Below are 18,168 nucleotides of genomic sequence, written 5' to 3'. Positions count from 1 at the left end.
ATTAATGCCCAAGCCCTACAGGCTGTTGACGGTGAGACTCCATTGGCAGCAGGTGCTGCAGAGGCCTTGATACGCATATTGGCCACCCAGAACATTGCTCTATGTGGGATTAAATGATATGTTAAATATGTTACATAAAAGTGTTATTTTTATTCTAATTGTAACAATTGTGGGGTCGTGCCATGTGTGATATAACAGGTGGCATATTATTAGTAAGAAACTCGGTTTCCTTCTATAGGCAGTTGGCTGCATAGTGACTGCAACATTGTAACTCTCCGATGCAGGGGTTAAAGTAAAATTCCTTTCTACCCGGTAAGGGACCTCATATGTGCACGCGCCCACCAACATTTTTTATGGCCCTAATCATAGAATTACATATATAAATTGGAGCCTATTTCGTCCTATTCAAAAACGTGGTAGGCCTACCTGTTTGACAAACACAATAATGCTATGCATAGATGTCGGTATAGCCAAATCCTCCAATAACTGTCGCATGCACTCCGTGTCTGGGAATGGCTTGGTGTGTTTGGGCTCAAATTGAGTGAGGGTATCCCATACCATTCGTTAAAGAAAAGGGCAAAAAGGATATATATTTGTTTGCTTTATATTTTGAAATAAATACATAAAAAGTATCCAGATTATATAAAGAGTTCTATAACAATGCTTAACTCTGTGATGCCTTATGGTAGAAACAAGCTTTAAAATGCCCGCGAAAGACATGACTCCGATGCACATCGGGATATATTGATTCCTCTCTATGACATTCTGAAGCTGAGCTGCAGCCTATAATATTCAAGAAGACAAACAAATTGATGTTGCTATTCTGTCCCTAAAGTCTGTCGCTGTTAATTGACATTTTCACTCCCTGAAAAGAGAAGATGTTTGTTTAAACCCAGGCAGCTTTTAGGGAAGCACTTCTGTTCTTGGGTTATGCAATGGAGGAGTAGCCAGCAGTTGAAACGGATGTTTTTCTGCGTAGGTAGAGCTACCTGGAAAGGTAACTTTTGAAAGTGCCATGCTTAGATTCATAAGGATGTCGAAGATTGAATTATTTGCAAACAGCTGTTTGACATTAAGAATAAGGTAAGAATGCCTATTTCTCTGCCCTTTGTTCCCTGAAACTTATATTTTCACTATCCTCCTTTTACAGCCCAACATTTTCTTTTGATTGCCAGATGTTTTTCCCCAATCAAAGCACACAAAAATATAAAAAACGAATTTAATAGAGACATTGGTGATTTTATCAATGAAATCATAATTAAGCTATGTTATTGACATTGAACTGATTATATAGCCTACTAACTAGATGTATTAAAAATTGTGTTTAATTTGTCGTGTAGGCTTATGAACTGGGCTGCTATTATGTTCTGTTCCTCCGACTTTCAGGTGAGACTTTTTTTTGCCCAAGGCATAACCTATTGCCGACCACTGCTGTACATGGTTTAGCGGGGATAGCAAGGGGGCGGCAGATTTTTGTCTCACTTAGGGCAGCAGAACGTCCAGGGCCGTCCTTGGTGACATCCGTTACATTCAGATCATAAATACATTTATAATAACTATATAGTAGCTGATACCTGATGGCACATGAGGATGAACTGCAGCTCATTAATCTACTTCAGTGTTTTTATCTTTCAAGCTTCATTTAGTGACTCTATTCTCAGTCTGATCTGAATTTGCCCGTGTCCTCCTGATTCCCCCCATAGAGGGGCTTTTGACTAGCCTTCTCCAGGACTTCCATGCTGTCCCGTAGACTCACTGCTATGGAGAAGTTATTGGGCTTCAGGGTCAGTCCGTAGGTGTAGTCAATAGTGGGCGGCTTGTCCGGGTCGGGACTAAAGTGGGCCTGGTGCACCAGCAATGCTGTAAATAGGAACAGCTGCATCTTTGACAGTTCCTCTCCGATGCACCGCCGCTTTCCCAAGGAAAAGATGAGCACGCTGCTGGCCAGGTCTTTGTTCAGCGAGCCGTCCTGATCCAGGAAGCGCAGGGGGTCAAAGGTCTCCGGGTGAGTCCACTTGGTGGGGTCGTGGTTGCTGGACCACTGGTTGATGAAGATCACTGTGTCCTTGGGGATGGTGTAGCCCATGATGGTGGTGTCGGTGATGGTGCTGTGGGGGATGGTGAGCGGCACGAAGCTGGTAAAGCGCATCATTTCGTAGATGAAGGCCATCACGTAAGGCAACTGCGACTGGTCCTCGATGATGGGCAGATGGCTCCGGTCAACCACTTTGTCTACTTCCTCCTGGAGACGCAGCTGAATATGAGGAAACCTATAGGAATAGGTCAAAGGTGAACACTCAGATCACAGGTAATTAAATAATTTCCTATTGAGAAGCTAACCTCTATTTCAACACTGAGGGCATTCTCAATACAGTAGTGATAAATAATTTTTGGTGGGTAACTATGGGCAGCAGGTTACAGGTTATTTCCAAATATTGTTACATTACAACCTTATTCTAAAATGGATTAAATAAATAAAACATGTCCTCATTAATCTACAAACAATACCCCATAATGATAAAGCGAAAACAGGTTTTTGGATTTTTTGCAAATAAAAAAAAGTACTCAGAATCAACATGGTAGGGATGAAAACAGAGCAAACAGAGGACATAGAAAGCACAGTATGTGGGTATATGTGGGTGTATTGTGATGGAAGGTTGGTGATGGACTGTTGGAAAAGCATTCCAGGTAAAGCTGGTTGAGAGAATTCCAAGAGTGTGCAAAGCTGTCATCAAGGCAAAGTGTGGCTACTTTGAAGAATCTCAAATCTCAAATATATTTTTATTTGTTTAACAATTTTTTGGTTTCTACATGATTGCATATGTGTAATTTCATAGTTTTGATGTCTTCACTATTTTTATACAATGTAGAAAATAGTAAAAATACAGAAAATCCCTGTAATGAGTAAGTGTGCCCAAACTTTTGACTGGTACTGTATATAATAATTGATCAAACCTACAAGCAATGCAATACTTATTATGGTGGGAGATTATAATACGTTTTTAAATACCTCAATGGACCATAAAGGAAATCACACTAGAAACTATCCCCTTCATTCACTTAAGGAAATCCCAAATGTCATGGATATATTGGAACTAATGGATATATGGAGGCTTAAATATCCTGACCTAATGAGATATACAGTTGAAGTCGGAAGTTTACGTACAATTAGGTTGGAGTCATTAAAACTCGTTTTTCAACCACTCCACAAATGTCTTGTTAACAAACTAAAGTTTTGGCAAGTCGGTTAGGACATCTACTTTGTGCATGACACAAGTAATTTTTCCAACAATTGTTTACAGGCATATTATTTCACTTATAATTCACTGTATCACAATTCCAGTGGGTCAGAAGTTTACATACACTAAGTTGACTATGCCTTTAAATAGCTAGGAAAATTCCAGAAAATTATGTCATGGCTGTAGAAGCTTCTGATAGGCTAATGGACATAATTTGAGTCAATTGGAGGTGTACCTGTGGATGTATTTCAAGGCCTACCTTCAAACTCAGTGCCTCTTTGCTTGACATCATGGGAAAATCAAAAGAAATCAGCCAGACCTCAGAAAGAAAATTGTAGACCTCCACAAGTCTGGTTCATCCTTGGGAGCAATTTCCAAACACATGAAGGTACCACGTTCATCTGTACAAACAATAGTACACAAGTATAAACACCACGGGACCAAGCAGCCGTCCTACCGCTCAGGAAGGAGACGCGTTCTGTCTCCTAGAGATGAACGTACTTTGGTGCGGAAAGTGCTAATCAATCCCAGAACAACAGCAAAGGACCTTGTGAAAATGCTGGAGGAAACAGGTACACAAGTATCTATATCCACAGTAAAATGAGTCCTATATTGACATAACCTGAAAGGCCACTCAGCAAGGAAGAAGGCACTGCTCAAAAACCGCCATAAAAAAGTCAGACTACGATTTGCAACTGCACATGGGGACAAATATCGTACTTTTTGGAGAAATGTCGTCTGGTCTGATGAAACAAAAATAGAACTGTTTGGCCATAATGACTATCGTTATGTTTGAAGGAAAAAGGGGGAGGCTTGCAAGCCGTACACCACCATCCCAACTGTGAAGCACGGGGGTGGCAGCATCATGTTGTGGGGGTGCTTTGCTGCAGGAGGGACTGGTGCACTTTACAAAATAGATGGCATCACGAGGTAGGAAAATTATGGGGATATATTGAAACAACATCTCAAGACATCAGTCAGGAAGTTAAAGCTTGGTCGCAAATGGGTCTTCCAAATGGACAAGCATACTTCCAAAGTTGTGGCAAAATGGCTTAAGGACAGCAAAGTCAAGGTATTGGAGTGGCCATCACAAAGCCCTGACCTCAATCCTACAGAACATTTGTGGGCAGAACTGAAAAAGCGTGTGCGAGTAAGGAGGCCTACAACCCTGACTCCGTTACACCAGCTCTGTCAGGAGGAATGGGCCAAAATTCACCCAACGTATTGTGGGAAGCTTGTGGAAGGCTACCTGAAATGTTTGACCCAAGTAAAGCAATTTAAAGGCAATGCTACCAAATACTGATTGAGTGTATGTAAACTTCTGACCCACTGGGAATGTGATGAAAGAAATAAAATCTGAAATAAATCATTCTCTCTACTATTATTCTGACATTTCACATCCTTAAAATAAGGTGGTGATCCTAACTGACCTAAGACATGGAATTTTTACTAGGATTAAATGTCAGGAATTGTGAAACTGAGTTTAGATGTATTTGGCTAAGGTGTATGTAAACTTCCGACTTCAACTGTACATGGCGGAGGCTCAATCAAGCTCGTCGTCTTGACCACTCTTATGTCATTCTTACTGGCACCAAAAGTTTAAAAAGTGTTGATAGGGGACAAAATGCAGTCGGACCATCAAATAATTGGCATATATATTACTCTTACAGAATTTCCACGTGGGCGAGGATATTGTAAATGTAATCAAAGCTTATTGGATGATAACTTGTTTTTAACTAGGACAGACTTTTTCGGACATAACATAGGTACGGGACACTTTTAAATGTGCCTTTAGAGGCCATGCAATTCAGTACTTGTATCTAAAACAAAAGCAATTTTGGTCACGAGTCCATATTAAGAAAGGAAATGGAAGAACTAATAGTACACATAGATACAGTAGCAATAAAAACTGTACCATAGAGGTACAGAATAAGTTAGAGGAAAAACAAAAAGAAATGGAGGAACTTATTCAAGAAAGATCAACTGTAATATATTATAAAAATAAAGCGAACTGGATGGAACATGGGGTAAAAATCACCCAATTTTTTTTTAATATTCAACATAGAAATGCTACCAAAAATAATTTACTGAAACTTGTGACAAATGATGGAGTCACCCATGATTTACCAAACTATATTTTAAAAGCAAAGTACTTTAAGCACATTTTCATTTCAGTCTCCTCCATCTCCACTAACCGAAGACAACTGTATGGATTTTATTTATTTTAATAATGTAAAATTAACAGCTATACAGAAAGACTCATGTGAAGGCCAAATTACAGAGGAGGAACTTCTTGATGCAATTAAATTATTTAAAACCTGGGAAAGCCCCAGGGTTGGATGGCATACCCGTGGAGGTATACCAAACCTTTTTTGATATACTCAGAGGACTGTTATTAGCATGTTTTAACCACTCCTAAAAAAATACTCATCAAGAAGGTCTGATTTCATTATTACTGAAAATCCGGTCCATTTAAAAAAAAATGGAGGCCACTTCAGTGTTGTGATGCAAAATGCATAGCGCATAGAATTTAAAAGGTATTGTCGGATATTATTTATCCCAATCAGACAGGTGTTTTTATATGGACGATACATTTGAGATAATATAATATAAATCCTGGGAAAAAATAAAATACTATGAAAAACATGGGAAACCAGGCCTGGTTTTCATAGCTGACATTGAAAAGGCTTTCGATAAAGTACGACTGTAATGCCTGGAATATATGCCTGGAAAATTTCAATTTTGGAGAATCTGTTATAAATGGGTTGAAGTTCGGTCGTGATTGGGAGTCCCATAGGGCGGTGCACAATTGTCTCAGCGTCGTCCAGGTTGGCTGGGGCAGGCCATCATTGTAAATAAAAATGTGTTCTTAACTGACTTGCCTAATAATAATAATAGTAATAATATGTATTGTAACCCTAGGTGTAAAATAGTAAATAATGTCTACTTCTCTTAAAGTATTAAACTGTCAAGAGGAGTAAAACAGGTTGTCCACTATCGCCATATCTATTTATTATGGCTATCTAAATGTTAGCTATTAAAATCAGATCCAACAATAATATCAAGGGGTTAGAAATCAATGCCTTAAAAACAAAGTTGGCATTGTATGCTGATGATTCATGCTTTTTTTAAATCCACAATTTGGATCCCTCCACAGCCTCATAGATGATCTAGAAACTCTTTAGTTATATTTTTCTAACTCTTTAGTCATATTCCAGTTGACCTACACTACCGTTCAAAAGTTTGGGGTCACTTAGAAATGTCCTTGCTTTTGAAAGTAAAGCAAATTGTTGGCCCATTAAAATAACATAAAATTGATCAGAAATACATTGTTAATGTTGTACATTTTTTATGGAATATCTACATAGGCCTACAGAGGCCCATTATCAGCAACCATCACTCCTGTGTTCCAATGGCATGTTGTGTTAGCTAATCCAAGTTTATCATTTTAAAAGGCTAATTGATCATTAGAAAACCCTTTTGCAATTATGTTAGCATAGCTGAAAACTGTTGTTCTGGTTAAAAAAGCAATAAAACTGGCTTTCTTTAGACAAGTTCAGTATCTGGAGCATCAGCATTTGTGGGTTCGATTACAGGCTCAAAATGGCTAGAAACAAAGATCTTTCTTCTGAAACTCGTCAGTCTATTCTTGTTCTGAGAAATGAAGGCTATTCCATTAGAGAAAATGCCAAGAAACTGAAGATCTCGGTCAACGCTGTGTACTACTCCCTTCACAGAACAGCGCAAACTGGCTCTAACCAGAATAGAAAGAGGAGTAGGAGGCCCCGGTGCACAATTGAGCAAAAGGACAAGTACATTAGAGTGTATAGTTTGAGAAACAGACACCTCACATGTCCTCAACTGGCAGCTTCATTAAATAGTACCTGCAAAACACCAGTACTGTGGCCTTCCGGAGGACTTCGTCTCCACCCGTGGTCCCCAATAAACGTCACGTGTATGGAGAGCCTTCATGGAGAAGCTGGGGGTCACGTTCAGCATCACATCCGGGTAGCGGCCTCAGTCCAACGTACAGGTGGAAAGGACCAACCAGGAGCTGGGGAGGTTGCTGAGGAGTCACAGTCAGGACCGGCAGAGGAAGTGGGCCCGGTATCTTCCCTGGGCAGAGTACGCCCAGAACTCACTTCGTCACTCCTCCATGGGGTTGTCTCCCTTAAAGTGCGTCCTCTGGAACCAGCCTGGCTCCGTGGACCCTGAGCCAAACCGAAGCCCCTGCGATGGATAAGTGATTCCGGTGCGGGACGTTGCCCACATGAGGGTCCAATGCGCCGTCCAGCACCAGAAGAAGCAGGCGGACTGCCACCGCAGTTAGGCACCCTTTTTCAATCCTGGTGAACGCTTCTGGCTCTCCACAAGGAACCTCCCGCTCCACCTGCCCTGCCGGAAGCTGAGCCCCCGGTTTGTGGGGCCATTCAAAGTCCTCCAGAGGGTCAATGAGGTAACTTACCAATTACAGCTTCCCAATGACTACAGTATCTCACCCTCTTTTCACGTTTCCCTCCTCAGGCCGGTGGTTCCTGGTCCCCTGGCTGATGCCGTCCCCCACAACACTGGACATCGAGGGTAGTCCCACCTATGCCGTCAGTTCCCTCCTGAACGCCAGATGTTTTGGAGGTAGGTTACAGTACCTGGTGGACTGGGAGGGGTACGGTCCAGAGGAGCGATTTTGGGTTCCGGTGGACGACATTCTAGATCCCAACATCAGAGATTTCCACCTTCACCATCCAGACCGGCCCGCTCCTCGTCCTTGGGGCCGTCTTCCTGGCCGGCGTTGTCTTTCGGCTGGACCCGCGTGTTGGGGGGTCGCGGGGGGGGGGGGGGGGGCCTATCACGTCCTCTCCTGCTCCCCCTTACCAGCACTTGACGTCGCCGGTCTACTAACCACCGGTCCTGGCAACCCATCCTTACGCACACCTGGCAAACCATCCTTCATGCACACCTGGCAACCTTCATTACGCACACCTGCGCCTCATTATGGAACACCTGGACTTCATCACCTCCCTGATTACTTCCCCTTTATATAGCACTCCATTGTTATCACCCACCAGGCAATTTTGTTCATGTTTCCATGTTTAGACGATTTTCATGTTTTGTGTCGTTCATGTTCTTCATTATTAAACTCACTAACTGCACTTGCTTCCTGACTCCCTGCATCTACGTTACACACCCCGTGTTCAAGAATGGTCTTTTTCCCTTTATTCAGATTACAACCTCCAAAATATAACTATTTTCAAAACAAGCCATAGAAAGTTGGTTGCAATTTCAGTTTAATCCATCAGAAAAGACAGAACAAATAATACAGAAAATATTGTGGTTAAACTAATTGATTAAAAAAACATTATTTTTCAAAACAATATATATAATCTTTGTAAATTATATCACAAATAGGACTGGTGGAGTTATGTCACACACACAGCTAACAAAAATATATGGAAATGTCTGCGCTACCCAAAATTAAAACCAACTAATTGCAGCATTTCCACAAAAATGGAAGAGGCAATTGGAAGTGAGAAAAAGTAAGGAAATTGTCTGTTAGTCCTGCATTAAAGATTAAAGATTTTCAAAGAAAATAGTGATAAATAAAAAAGTATACCAGTTTCATTTAAGGACCAACAAATTGACAGAGGTTCCATATAGAATGCAAAATAGTTGGGAAGAGATTTTCGATGTACCGATTCCATGGCACATGGTTTATGAACTGATATGCAAAACAACGCCGTATTCAAAACTTTGAATTTTTCTATTTAAATTATTATACAAAATTCTTCCAACCAATAGAATGTTATATATATGGGGGATACAACCATCCCAGCTCTGCAGATTTTGGTGCGAAGAGATAATTTGTTTTGGTACTGTCCATATGTAGCTTGTTTTTGGTCGCAGGTCCATGAATGGTTGAAAAAGTGCAACATTTACCTGGAAATAACTCTGCAGATAGCACTCCTGGGGGATTTGAAAAGTCATAGTCAATCAATCAATAATATAATACTACTTTTAGCAAAAATGTTTATCTTTAATTTACAATCTGTAGAAACTATGAGAATAGAAAGGTTCAGAACTTTTGTGAAACATCACAGCACAGTTGAAAAATATATGGCAAATACAAATAAAAATGGATGGTGTTAAGAGATAGATGGGAGGGGTTGAGGGTAGCTCAAGGGTGGAATCAAAAACAACAAGATAACTAATGTAAAATATACTGTGTCTGTAAAATGTATATACGTTCAGAACTTTTGTGAAACAGCACAGTTAAAAATATATTTAATTAATTAATTAAAATAAATTTAACTGGATGGGCTTCAGACATAGATGGGAGGGGTTGATGGTAGCTGAAGGATGGAATTAAAAACAAACAAAAGATAACTATTGTAAAATACATTGTGTCCGTAAAATGTATATAGTATGTATAAGCTGGAAGTAGAAGCGTAAGTGTTGGTGTTTATTAGTTTACTCCAATTAGCTGAGGGGTGGTAGGGTTAGGGGAAAAAATAAAGGAAAATATATTTTAAAAAGATATGTATATATATTTACAAAAAAATGTATGGGGGATTCGAAATGAAGCATACAATTACATTGATGGAATCTACAACCTATCCACACTATTAAAACTGATCTGCCCCCTAAAAAAGAAATCAACAAAAACAATAAACAAAATCTAAAACAATACATTATTTACATAAATATTCAGACCCTTTGCTATTAGACTCGAAATTGAGCTCAGGTGCATCCCGTTTCCATTGATCATCCTTGAGATGTTTCTACAACTTCATTGGAGTCAACCTGTGATAAATTCAATTGATTGGACATGATTTGGAAAGACACACTGTAACGGCTGTCGTCGGTGGAAGAAGGTGAGGACCAAAGCGCAGTGTGGTTAGTGTTCATCTTATTTAATAATACTGCAAAACTGAACACTTCAAATTACAAAACAACAAAGTGAAAACCGAAACAGTTCTGTCTGGTGCAGACACACAAAGACTGAAAACAACCACCCACAAAACACAATAGAACACAGGCTACCTAAATGTGGTTCCCAATCAGAGACAATGACTAACACTTGCCTCTGATTGAGAACCATATCAGGCCAAATGAGAAACCCCACATAGAAACAGAAAACATAGATAATACCCACCCAACTCACGCCCTGACAACACTAAAACAAAGAAAATACAAAAAAACTATGGTCAGAACGTGACAGTACCCCCCCCCCCCCCCCCCCCCCCCCCCCAAGGTGCGGACTCCGGCCACAAAACCTGAACCTATAGGGGAGGGTCTGGGTGGGCATCTGTCCGCGGTGGCGGCTTTGGCGCTGGACGTGGATCCCACTCCACCATAGTCTTAGTCTGCTTCTGTGGCCTCCTAGGAACGGCGACCCTCGCCGCCGACCCTGGCCTGGGAACCCTAATAAATGGGCCCACAGGACTGAGGGACACCTCTGGACTGAAGGACGCCTCTGGACTGAAGGACGCCTCTGGACTGAAAAAACTCCTCCGGACTGAGGGGCAGCTCCGGACTGAGGGGCAGCTCAGGACTGAGGGGCAGCTCAGGACTGAGGGGTAGCTCAGGACTGAGGGGTAGCTCATGACTGAGAGGTAGCTCAGGACTGAGAGGTAGCTCAGGACTGAGAGGTAGCCTAGGACTGAGGGGTAGCTCAGGACTGAGGGGTAGCTCAGGACTGAAGGGCAGCTCCGGACTGAGGGGCAGCTCCGGACTGAGGGCAACTCCGGACTGAAGGACAGCTCCGGACTGAAGGGCAGCTCAGGACTGAGGGGTAGCTCAGGACTGAGGGGTAGCTCAAGACTGAGTGGCAGCTCCTGACTGGCGGGCGGCTCTGGCAGCTCCTGACTGGAGGGCGGCTCTGGCAGCTCCTGACTGGCGGGCGGCTCTGGCAGCTCCTGACTGGCGGGCGGCTCTGGCAGCTCCTGACTGGCGGGCGGCTCTGGCAGCTCCTGACTGGCGGGCGGCTCTGGCAGCTCCTGACTGGCGGGCGACTCTGGCAGCTCCTGACTGGCGGGTGACTCTGGCAGCTCCTGACTGGCGGGCGGCTCTAGAGGCTCAGGACAGACGGGCGGCTCTGACGGCTCAGGACAGACGGGCGGCTCAGGCGGCGCTGGACAGACGGGCGGCTCAGGCGGCGCTGGACAGACGGGCGGCTCAGGCGGCGCTGGACAGACGGGCGGCTCAGGCGGCGCTGGACAGACGGGCGGCTCAGGCGGCGCTGGACAGACGGGCGGCTCAGGCGGAGCTGGACAGACGGGCGGCTCAGGCGGCGCTGGACAGACGGGCAGCTCAGGCGGCGCTGGACAGACGGGCAGCTCAGGCGGCGCTGGACAGACGGGCAGCTCAGGCCTGCCAAGGCGCACTCTAGGCCTAGTGCGTGGTGCCGGAACAGGTGGTACCGAGCAGGGAACACGCACCTCAGGGCGAGTGCGGGGAGCAGGAACAGGTCATACTGAACTCTGGAGGCGCACAGTAGGCCTGGTGCGTGGTGCCGGAACTGGTGGTACCGGACTGGGAACACGCACCTCAGGGCGAGTGCGGGGAGCAGGAACAGGGCATACTGGACTCTGGAGGCGCACAGTAGGCCTGGTGCGTGGTGCCGGAACTGGTGGTACCGGACTGGGAACACGCACCTCAGGGCGAGTGCGGGGAGCAGGAACAGGGCATACTGGACTCTGGAGGCGCACAGTAGGCCTGGTGCGTGGTGCCGGAACTGGTGGTACCGGACCGGGAACACGCACCTCTGGGCGAGTGCGGGGAGCAGGAACAGAACACCCCGGGTTGTGAAGGTACTCTGGAGACCTGGTGTGTATAGCCGGCATCCATTGTGCCGGAACTTTAACACATGTTTCAGGATGAGTACTAGGAACTGACACCGGTGGCATCAGACAGCTAACACGCTCCTCAGGGCGAATGCCGTGCATACTACGCCAAACCAACAGCTCTCTCTCTTCACTCTCCTCCAATTTCATCAACAACTCCTCGAATGTCTCATAATCTCCCCTCCATTCACTCTCCTCCAATCTGTCCAATAACTCCTCAACATTCTCAGACTCACACCTCAACTTCGCCGACTGCTCTGGTTCCATTCTCGGGTCCTTACGGTAAGCACGGGAAGTTGGCTCAGGTCTGACTCCTGACTCTGCCACACTCCCCGTGTGCCACCCCCCAAGAAATTTTTGGGGCTGCCTCTCGGGCTTCCAGCCGCGCTGCCGAGCTAGCTCCTCATAATGCCGCCTCTCGGCTTTCGCTGCCTCCAGCTCTGCCTTGGGGCGGCGATATTCACCCGGCTGTGCCCATGGTCCCTTGCCGTCTAATATTTCCTCCCTTATCCAGGAGTCCTGAGATTTAGGTCGCTGCTGCTGCCTGTTACCACGCTGCTTGGTCCTTTTTTGGTGGGTGGTTCTCTTCAGTCTTTGTGTGTCTGCACCAGATAGAACTGTTTCGGTTTTCACTTTTGTTGTTTTGTATTTGAAGTGTTCTGTTTTTTGATTATTATTAAATTAAGATGAACACTAACCACGCTGCGCTTTGGTCCTCTCCTTCCACCGACGAAAGCCGTTACACACACTTGTCTACATAAGGTCCCACAGTTGACAGTGCATGTCAGAGCAAAAACCAAGGCATGAGGTCGAAGGAATTGTTTGTAGAGCTCCGAGACAGGATTGTGTCGAGGCACAGATCTGGGGAAGGGTACCAAAAAAATCGCGCATTGAAAGCTCCAGAAGAACACAGTGGCCTCCATCATTCTTAAATGGAATAAGTTTTGAACAACGAACATTCTCTGATCTGATGAAACCAAGATTGAACTCTTTGGCCTGAATGCCAAGCGTCACTTCTGTAGGAAACCTGACACCATCCCTACGGTGAAGCATGGTGGTGACAGCATCATGCTGTGGGGATGGTTTTCAGCGGCAGGGACTGGGAGACTAGTCAGGATCGAGGGAAAGATGAACAGAGCAAAGTACAGAGAGATCCTTGATGAAAACCTGCTTCAGAGCGCTCAGGACCTCAGACCGGGGCAAAGGTTCACCTTCCAACAGGACAATGACCCTAAGCATACAGCCAATACAACGCAGGAGTGGCTTCGGGACAAGTCTCTGAATGTCCTTGAGTTGCCCAGCCAGAGCCCGGACTTGAACCCGATCAAACATCTCTGGAGAAACCTGAAAATAGCTGTGCAGCGACGCTCCCCATCCAAACTGACAGAGCTTGAGAGGATCTGTACAGAACAATGGGAGAAACTCCCCAAATACAGATGTGCCAAGCTTGTAGATTTCTACCCAAAAAGACTCGAGACCGTAATCGCTGCCAAAGGTGTTTCAACAAACTACTGAGTAAAGGGTCTGAATACTTCTGTAAATGTCATACTTCAGTTATTTTTTTCAATGTTTTGCTTTGACATTATGGGGTATTGTGTGTAGATTGATGTGTATAAAAAAAAATATTTAATCAATTTTAGAATAAGGCTGTAGCGTAACAAAATGTGGAAAAAGTCAAGAGGTCTGAATACTTTCCAAATGCACTGTAATTGCAGAGAAGCCGGTGTTTTGAGGATATATTTGCATGGCTGTGGTTAGGCCAGAGATGATGTCAAGAGCCGGCAAGCTGTGCCAATATATCCTCCAATGACACCTTCGAGGGCATTATCACTTTTAAACATGGGGTACCAACATATTCAGATAATGATTGACATATTTTCATTAAATACTTTATTTTGATGAATTTATTCATACTATTTCATCATTCCATGATATGTGGTCCCAACACTAATCTGGGGTTACTACCCAAGCCGGCTGGTTCAATTGGTTCGGTTGCCAGAGAAGAGACCCAGTTGTTCAGTCTTTTTGCTCTGTATTTATGGAAGCGACCCAGTCGTTAGTTCTGAATGTTCCATTTCCATACTGACTGGCAATGTTCTTATCCCTTACTTTCTACCCAGCTAGCAATGAGGAATCGGCCCAGTTGTGGCCCTCTTCCGGGGGGGCGGAACTGATTGAATCGGCCCGGAATCCTATCCATAAGTAATACCAAAGATGTTCTACTCATCTATCTGTGGTAATACTGCCAAAGGCGGCCCAGACTTGGGCCACCAGACGTCGGCAGAGTCTGACTCTCAGCGGAGTGCCCCGACTCTCAGCACGAAACGGCCCAGATCCACTGTGCTAGCTGGGTAGCTAGCCAACTACGGCTAATTTACAGTCACGTCAAAAAGTGCAGCCAGAATAACAGCAAAGTAGCTGCATTTGTATTTGTTTAACTGTTTTCTAGAGACATTTATTTGGATACATCCATAACAATGAGCTAATGAGGCATGATTTCGTCTGGCATAGAAAATGTGCTCCCTCTTCAATACAAATCAATACAAATCTCCGCTGTTGAAAGCTAAATGTTAGTGTAAAAGAAATGTGAGATAATATATAGATGCTTTTTATAGTTGAGATCAAGTTTATTCATTTCTTGGCTGGGCTGATGAGACAGTGGATTGCGCAGTCAGATGGAACAGAGTAAATGGGCATTTTAATGTCATATATTTAGGTGGTGGTAACTTGTGGAAAACACACCGGCTGGAATGCGCTTTTAACTAGCATTCAGGATTAGACCCACCACCTGTATAATTAAGTGATAATGCCCGATTGTTAGTCCCGAGACTAAGTCAAATCGTGCCAATATATCCTACAAACACTGGCTTCGAGGACATTATCACTTTTATTTACTTTTTATTTAACCTTTACTTTATCAGGGAGTCATACTGAGACCAAGGTGTCTTTTACAGATGAGCCCTAAATTACAGAAAATGCAGACATCAAAATATAAATAAAACAAAACACATTCATCACTAATAAGGTTCTCAATCAGCTTCAGAACAATTGCATTAATTACTAGGTATGTAAACGCTTTTATTTTTCCTGCGCATACAAACTACAGTATGCCTACTGTTAATCCTACTGGCAACACAGCATGTTCTACTGTTCAGAATACGTTATTTCCTGAAGCGATATTTTAGGAAAAAACAGCCGAGCCCTCATTTTAGGCTGCCAATACCTGCCTGGGCGCTTCTGATATTTAATACTATTACGTAACATCATAGTTCTGCTACTGAAGTGCCGATTTCAAGAGCAAGTACGAGCATAACTGCTCTTTCGTTTTTTTTATGTTGATTGCGAGATGGTGGAATACTAGGAGGTTAAGTAATTTTCCCAGTAAAAAATTGCTTTCTCCACTTTACGCATATAATTTATTCACTTTACATGTAGGGCTTTCTCAATTTTACACATAGGTGATTGTTAACAGAACATGCCATATAGGAAAAATAGTACTTTAATTTCACTTTAGCTGATTCAAAATGAATATGTATTACCTCACAAGTATCAGAATGATCCACTGGAGTGCAGTAGATAGTGTGTCTTGGCTTGCTCCAAAAATATCACCGATAGTGGGTGGCACATAATCTTTGCCTGGTGAGACCCTTGGTGAGCTATCCTGAGAATGGTCCAATGCCATGATGAAAGCATCTGTCATGTCCCGGATGGTGCTTGGCTGAATGGTCTTTCGATGCTCGACAACTTTATTAAGGATAAATTTACTGAACTCCTGGTTGAGCTCTTTAAAGTTTTCAAACATGTTTTTTATTGGGTTGGGAAAATACTGGAGCCAAGGCATAACATCCACGATGCTTCCAGCTCCCACTGTTTGGGTGAATTGATAGTTTCGTCCCACCACTTGCGCAAACTCTGCGTCGTCGTATGAATACCTCTTTCCAAAGCACACGGCGGTCATTACGTTAGCGGTTGATACCACCAAGTATGTCATCGGCTGGAAATATTGGTGCTCTTTAGTTTTTACCAGGAAAATATGGAGCAGCTCCCTTACTTCGCAGACAACATGGTTTTCGAAGGCCTTTTTGGTGTGCATGTTGCCGGTAGAAAACATCCGAACAGTAGATTGGGCCACTTTTCGATGCACTTTCCACCCTTCGCTAAATGTACCAAAAGCAATGCCATCGCCATTGGAAACATATTGAAACGAGGCAAAGTCAGGTCTGCCTGCGAAATCAAATCCCTTTTTGATGAGCGCCTGCCTGATTGCGTCGCAATTCAGTACCACAACGTCCCGGCAGCCGAGTTTAATTTGAAAGACATCCCCATATTTCCGTGACATGCGAGAGAAATAGAGGTGAGGAGTGTTGCCAAGCTCTACTGCGTTCCCAATGACCGGCCAAGCGAACGGTCCAGGCGGGCTGTGTACTTCCCAGTTCCGCCTGATCCTGCGCCACATGAGCATGGCAAAGAGAAAAGTCAAAGACGCCAATAGTAGGCCTATACTCCTTGGCATTGGCCGGGTCATCTCCTCGAATATAACTTGCAAGTCCATTATGGAGGCTAGAGAAAGCAATAAGTTAGTTCTATAAAAATAATGAATTGATTATAGGGCAAAATACATGTAAATTCAATAATCATTATTTTGAGACACAAATATAGTCTAGCGGACATATTATCACAGAGCAAAATATGGCACAAAATGTAATGAGTCAAATACCGGGAATGAATAAGCACCACCTTGCAGTTCATTTGTTGCTTCTTCTAAGAAAATAACAGCCTGAAACAGAAGTTTCTGAAACAGAAGTGTCAAATAGCATCATAGCTCGTCAGCGTCTGAGTCGTGGTTTGTTGTAGAGCTGTCAGCTCCCCTCCCACCCTTACTCTCTCCCCTTTCTCTCTCCCTCTCTGTCTGTCTCTCCGACACACCAATTCCAGTGTTCCCCAACTGGCAGCCGGCGGGGCGAATTTGGCCCGCGGGATGTTTTACTTTGTCCCCCCCAAGTTTTCTGAGCTAAAATAAAAACATATTTTTGATTAAAAACATATAATAATAATAATTGTTAAACATAAAAGACTGTGTAAACACCAGGAAATCAGCTCAAGTAATTTTTATTTTGGAAATCTGTTCTCAAATATTCCCACACATACTAGAGAGAAACATGTGAACATTTACAAATGTATGCAAGGTTTGAAATGATTATGGTTTAGTCAAATATGATATCTCTTTGGGATTCTTGCTGTCAAATTTCAGTCTCCAAATGATTTGTAATTATGTCCCGGCCCCCCGATCATCCGCTCAAGAAAAAATCGTCCCGCTGCTGAATGTAGTTGATGATCCACAACCATAATGAAATATCATATGATAGTTAGTGTCTGATGAAATCTTTTGTTTATTCAAATTCAATAGCATTCAATATCTGAACAAGCAGCAAATGGGAGAGGAAATATTTCATTTGAACTGTGTTGAATTTACGCAAATAAAGCTTGGGTGTAGGGGCCTACTCATCCATTCTTTCAAATGATCTGATATTGTCATTTATTAAGGATTTCAAACGAATTTGTGTCATTTACAGTTGAGCTAAATGCAGGGGACGAGTTTCAAATGGATCTAAGAAGATGTATTTTTCATATGCTATGAATAAAAAAAGGGTCCTAATGTGTTTAGCCTACATATAGGCTACATAGGATCATACTCATGAATAGAAAAAAAACATTTTTGTAGACAGGACTGGGCTTTTCTTGTAGTTTTATTTCTTATTATACAGGAATATAGCCTACAATTATCAACAAGTAAAATATGTCAGTATTAATTTATAATTATATTAAATTATGAATTATGAATATTCTAGGCTATACAAAAATGATCATGGTAATAATTATGTACATTACATTATTATTCATTATAATTATAAGCTGATAGTCCATTGTTTTATTCCCTTATTGAGGCCTGATGATATAGGCCTACAATACATGACAGAGACCGGGTTTCAACAGAACCGGATTTCAAGCATCCATGCAATAACTTTTTAACTGTTGATCCCGCACAGTCATCTTATTTCCCGTGTAAAAAATTGCCTTTGAATGACCAA

At 43.1% G+C, this 18,168-nt stretch overlaps 1 protein-coding gene across 1 annotated transcript; it reads right to left on the bottom strand.

The window, feature by feature from the left end:
- Window positions 1-1,528: 1,528 nt before the first annotated feature.
- LOC120045592 (cytochrome P450 1B1-like) lies at window positions 1,529-16,631 on the bottom strand. Its single transcript, XM_038990492.1, has 2 exons — window positions 15,619-16,631; window positions 1,529-2,270 (listed from the first exon to the last, which is right to left on the bottom strand). The coding sequence occupies exons 1-2, from the start codon at window positions 16,629-16,631 to the stop codon at window positions 1,658-1,660; spliced, it is 1,626 nt and encodes a 541-aa protein (XP_038846420.1). The 3' UTR covers window positions 1,529-1,657.
- Between the last annotated feature and the right edge of the window lie 1,537 nt (window positions 16,632-18,168).

Source organism: Salvelinus namaycush, chromosome 4 (assembly GCF_016432855.1).
Source record: "Salvelinus namaycush isolate Seneca chromosome 4, SaNama_1.0, whole genome shotgun sequence".
Taxonomy (NCBI): Eukaryota; Metazoa; Chordata; class Actinopteri; order Salmoniformes; family Salmonidae; genus Salvelinus; species Salvelinus namaycush.
The sequence above is the reverse complement of the archived record's forward strand: the minus strand, read 5'-3'. Positions and strand labels throughout refer to the sequence as shown.

Coding starts and splice junctions, on each gene's coding strand:
- LOC120045592 (XM_038990492.1), bottom strand. CDS start 16,631: ATGGACTTGCAAGTTATATTCGAGGAGATGACCCGGCCAATGCCAAGG. Junction 2,271..15,618: donor ATCATTCTGATACTTGTGAG/GTAATACATATT, acceptor CTATTCCTATAG/GTTTCCTCATATTCAGCTGC.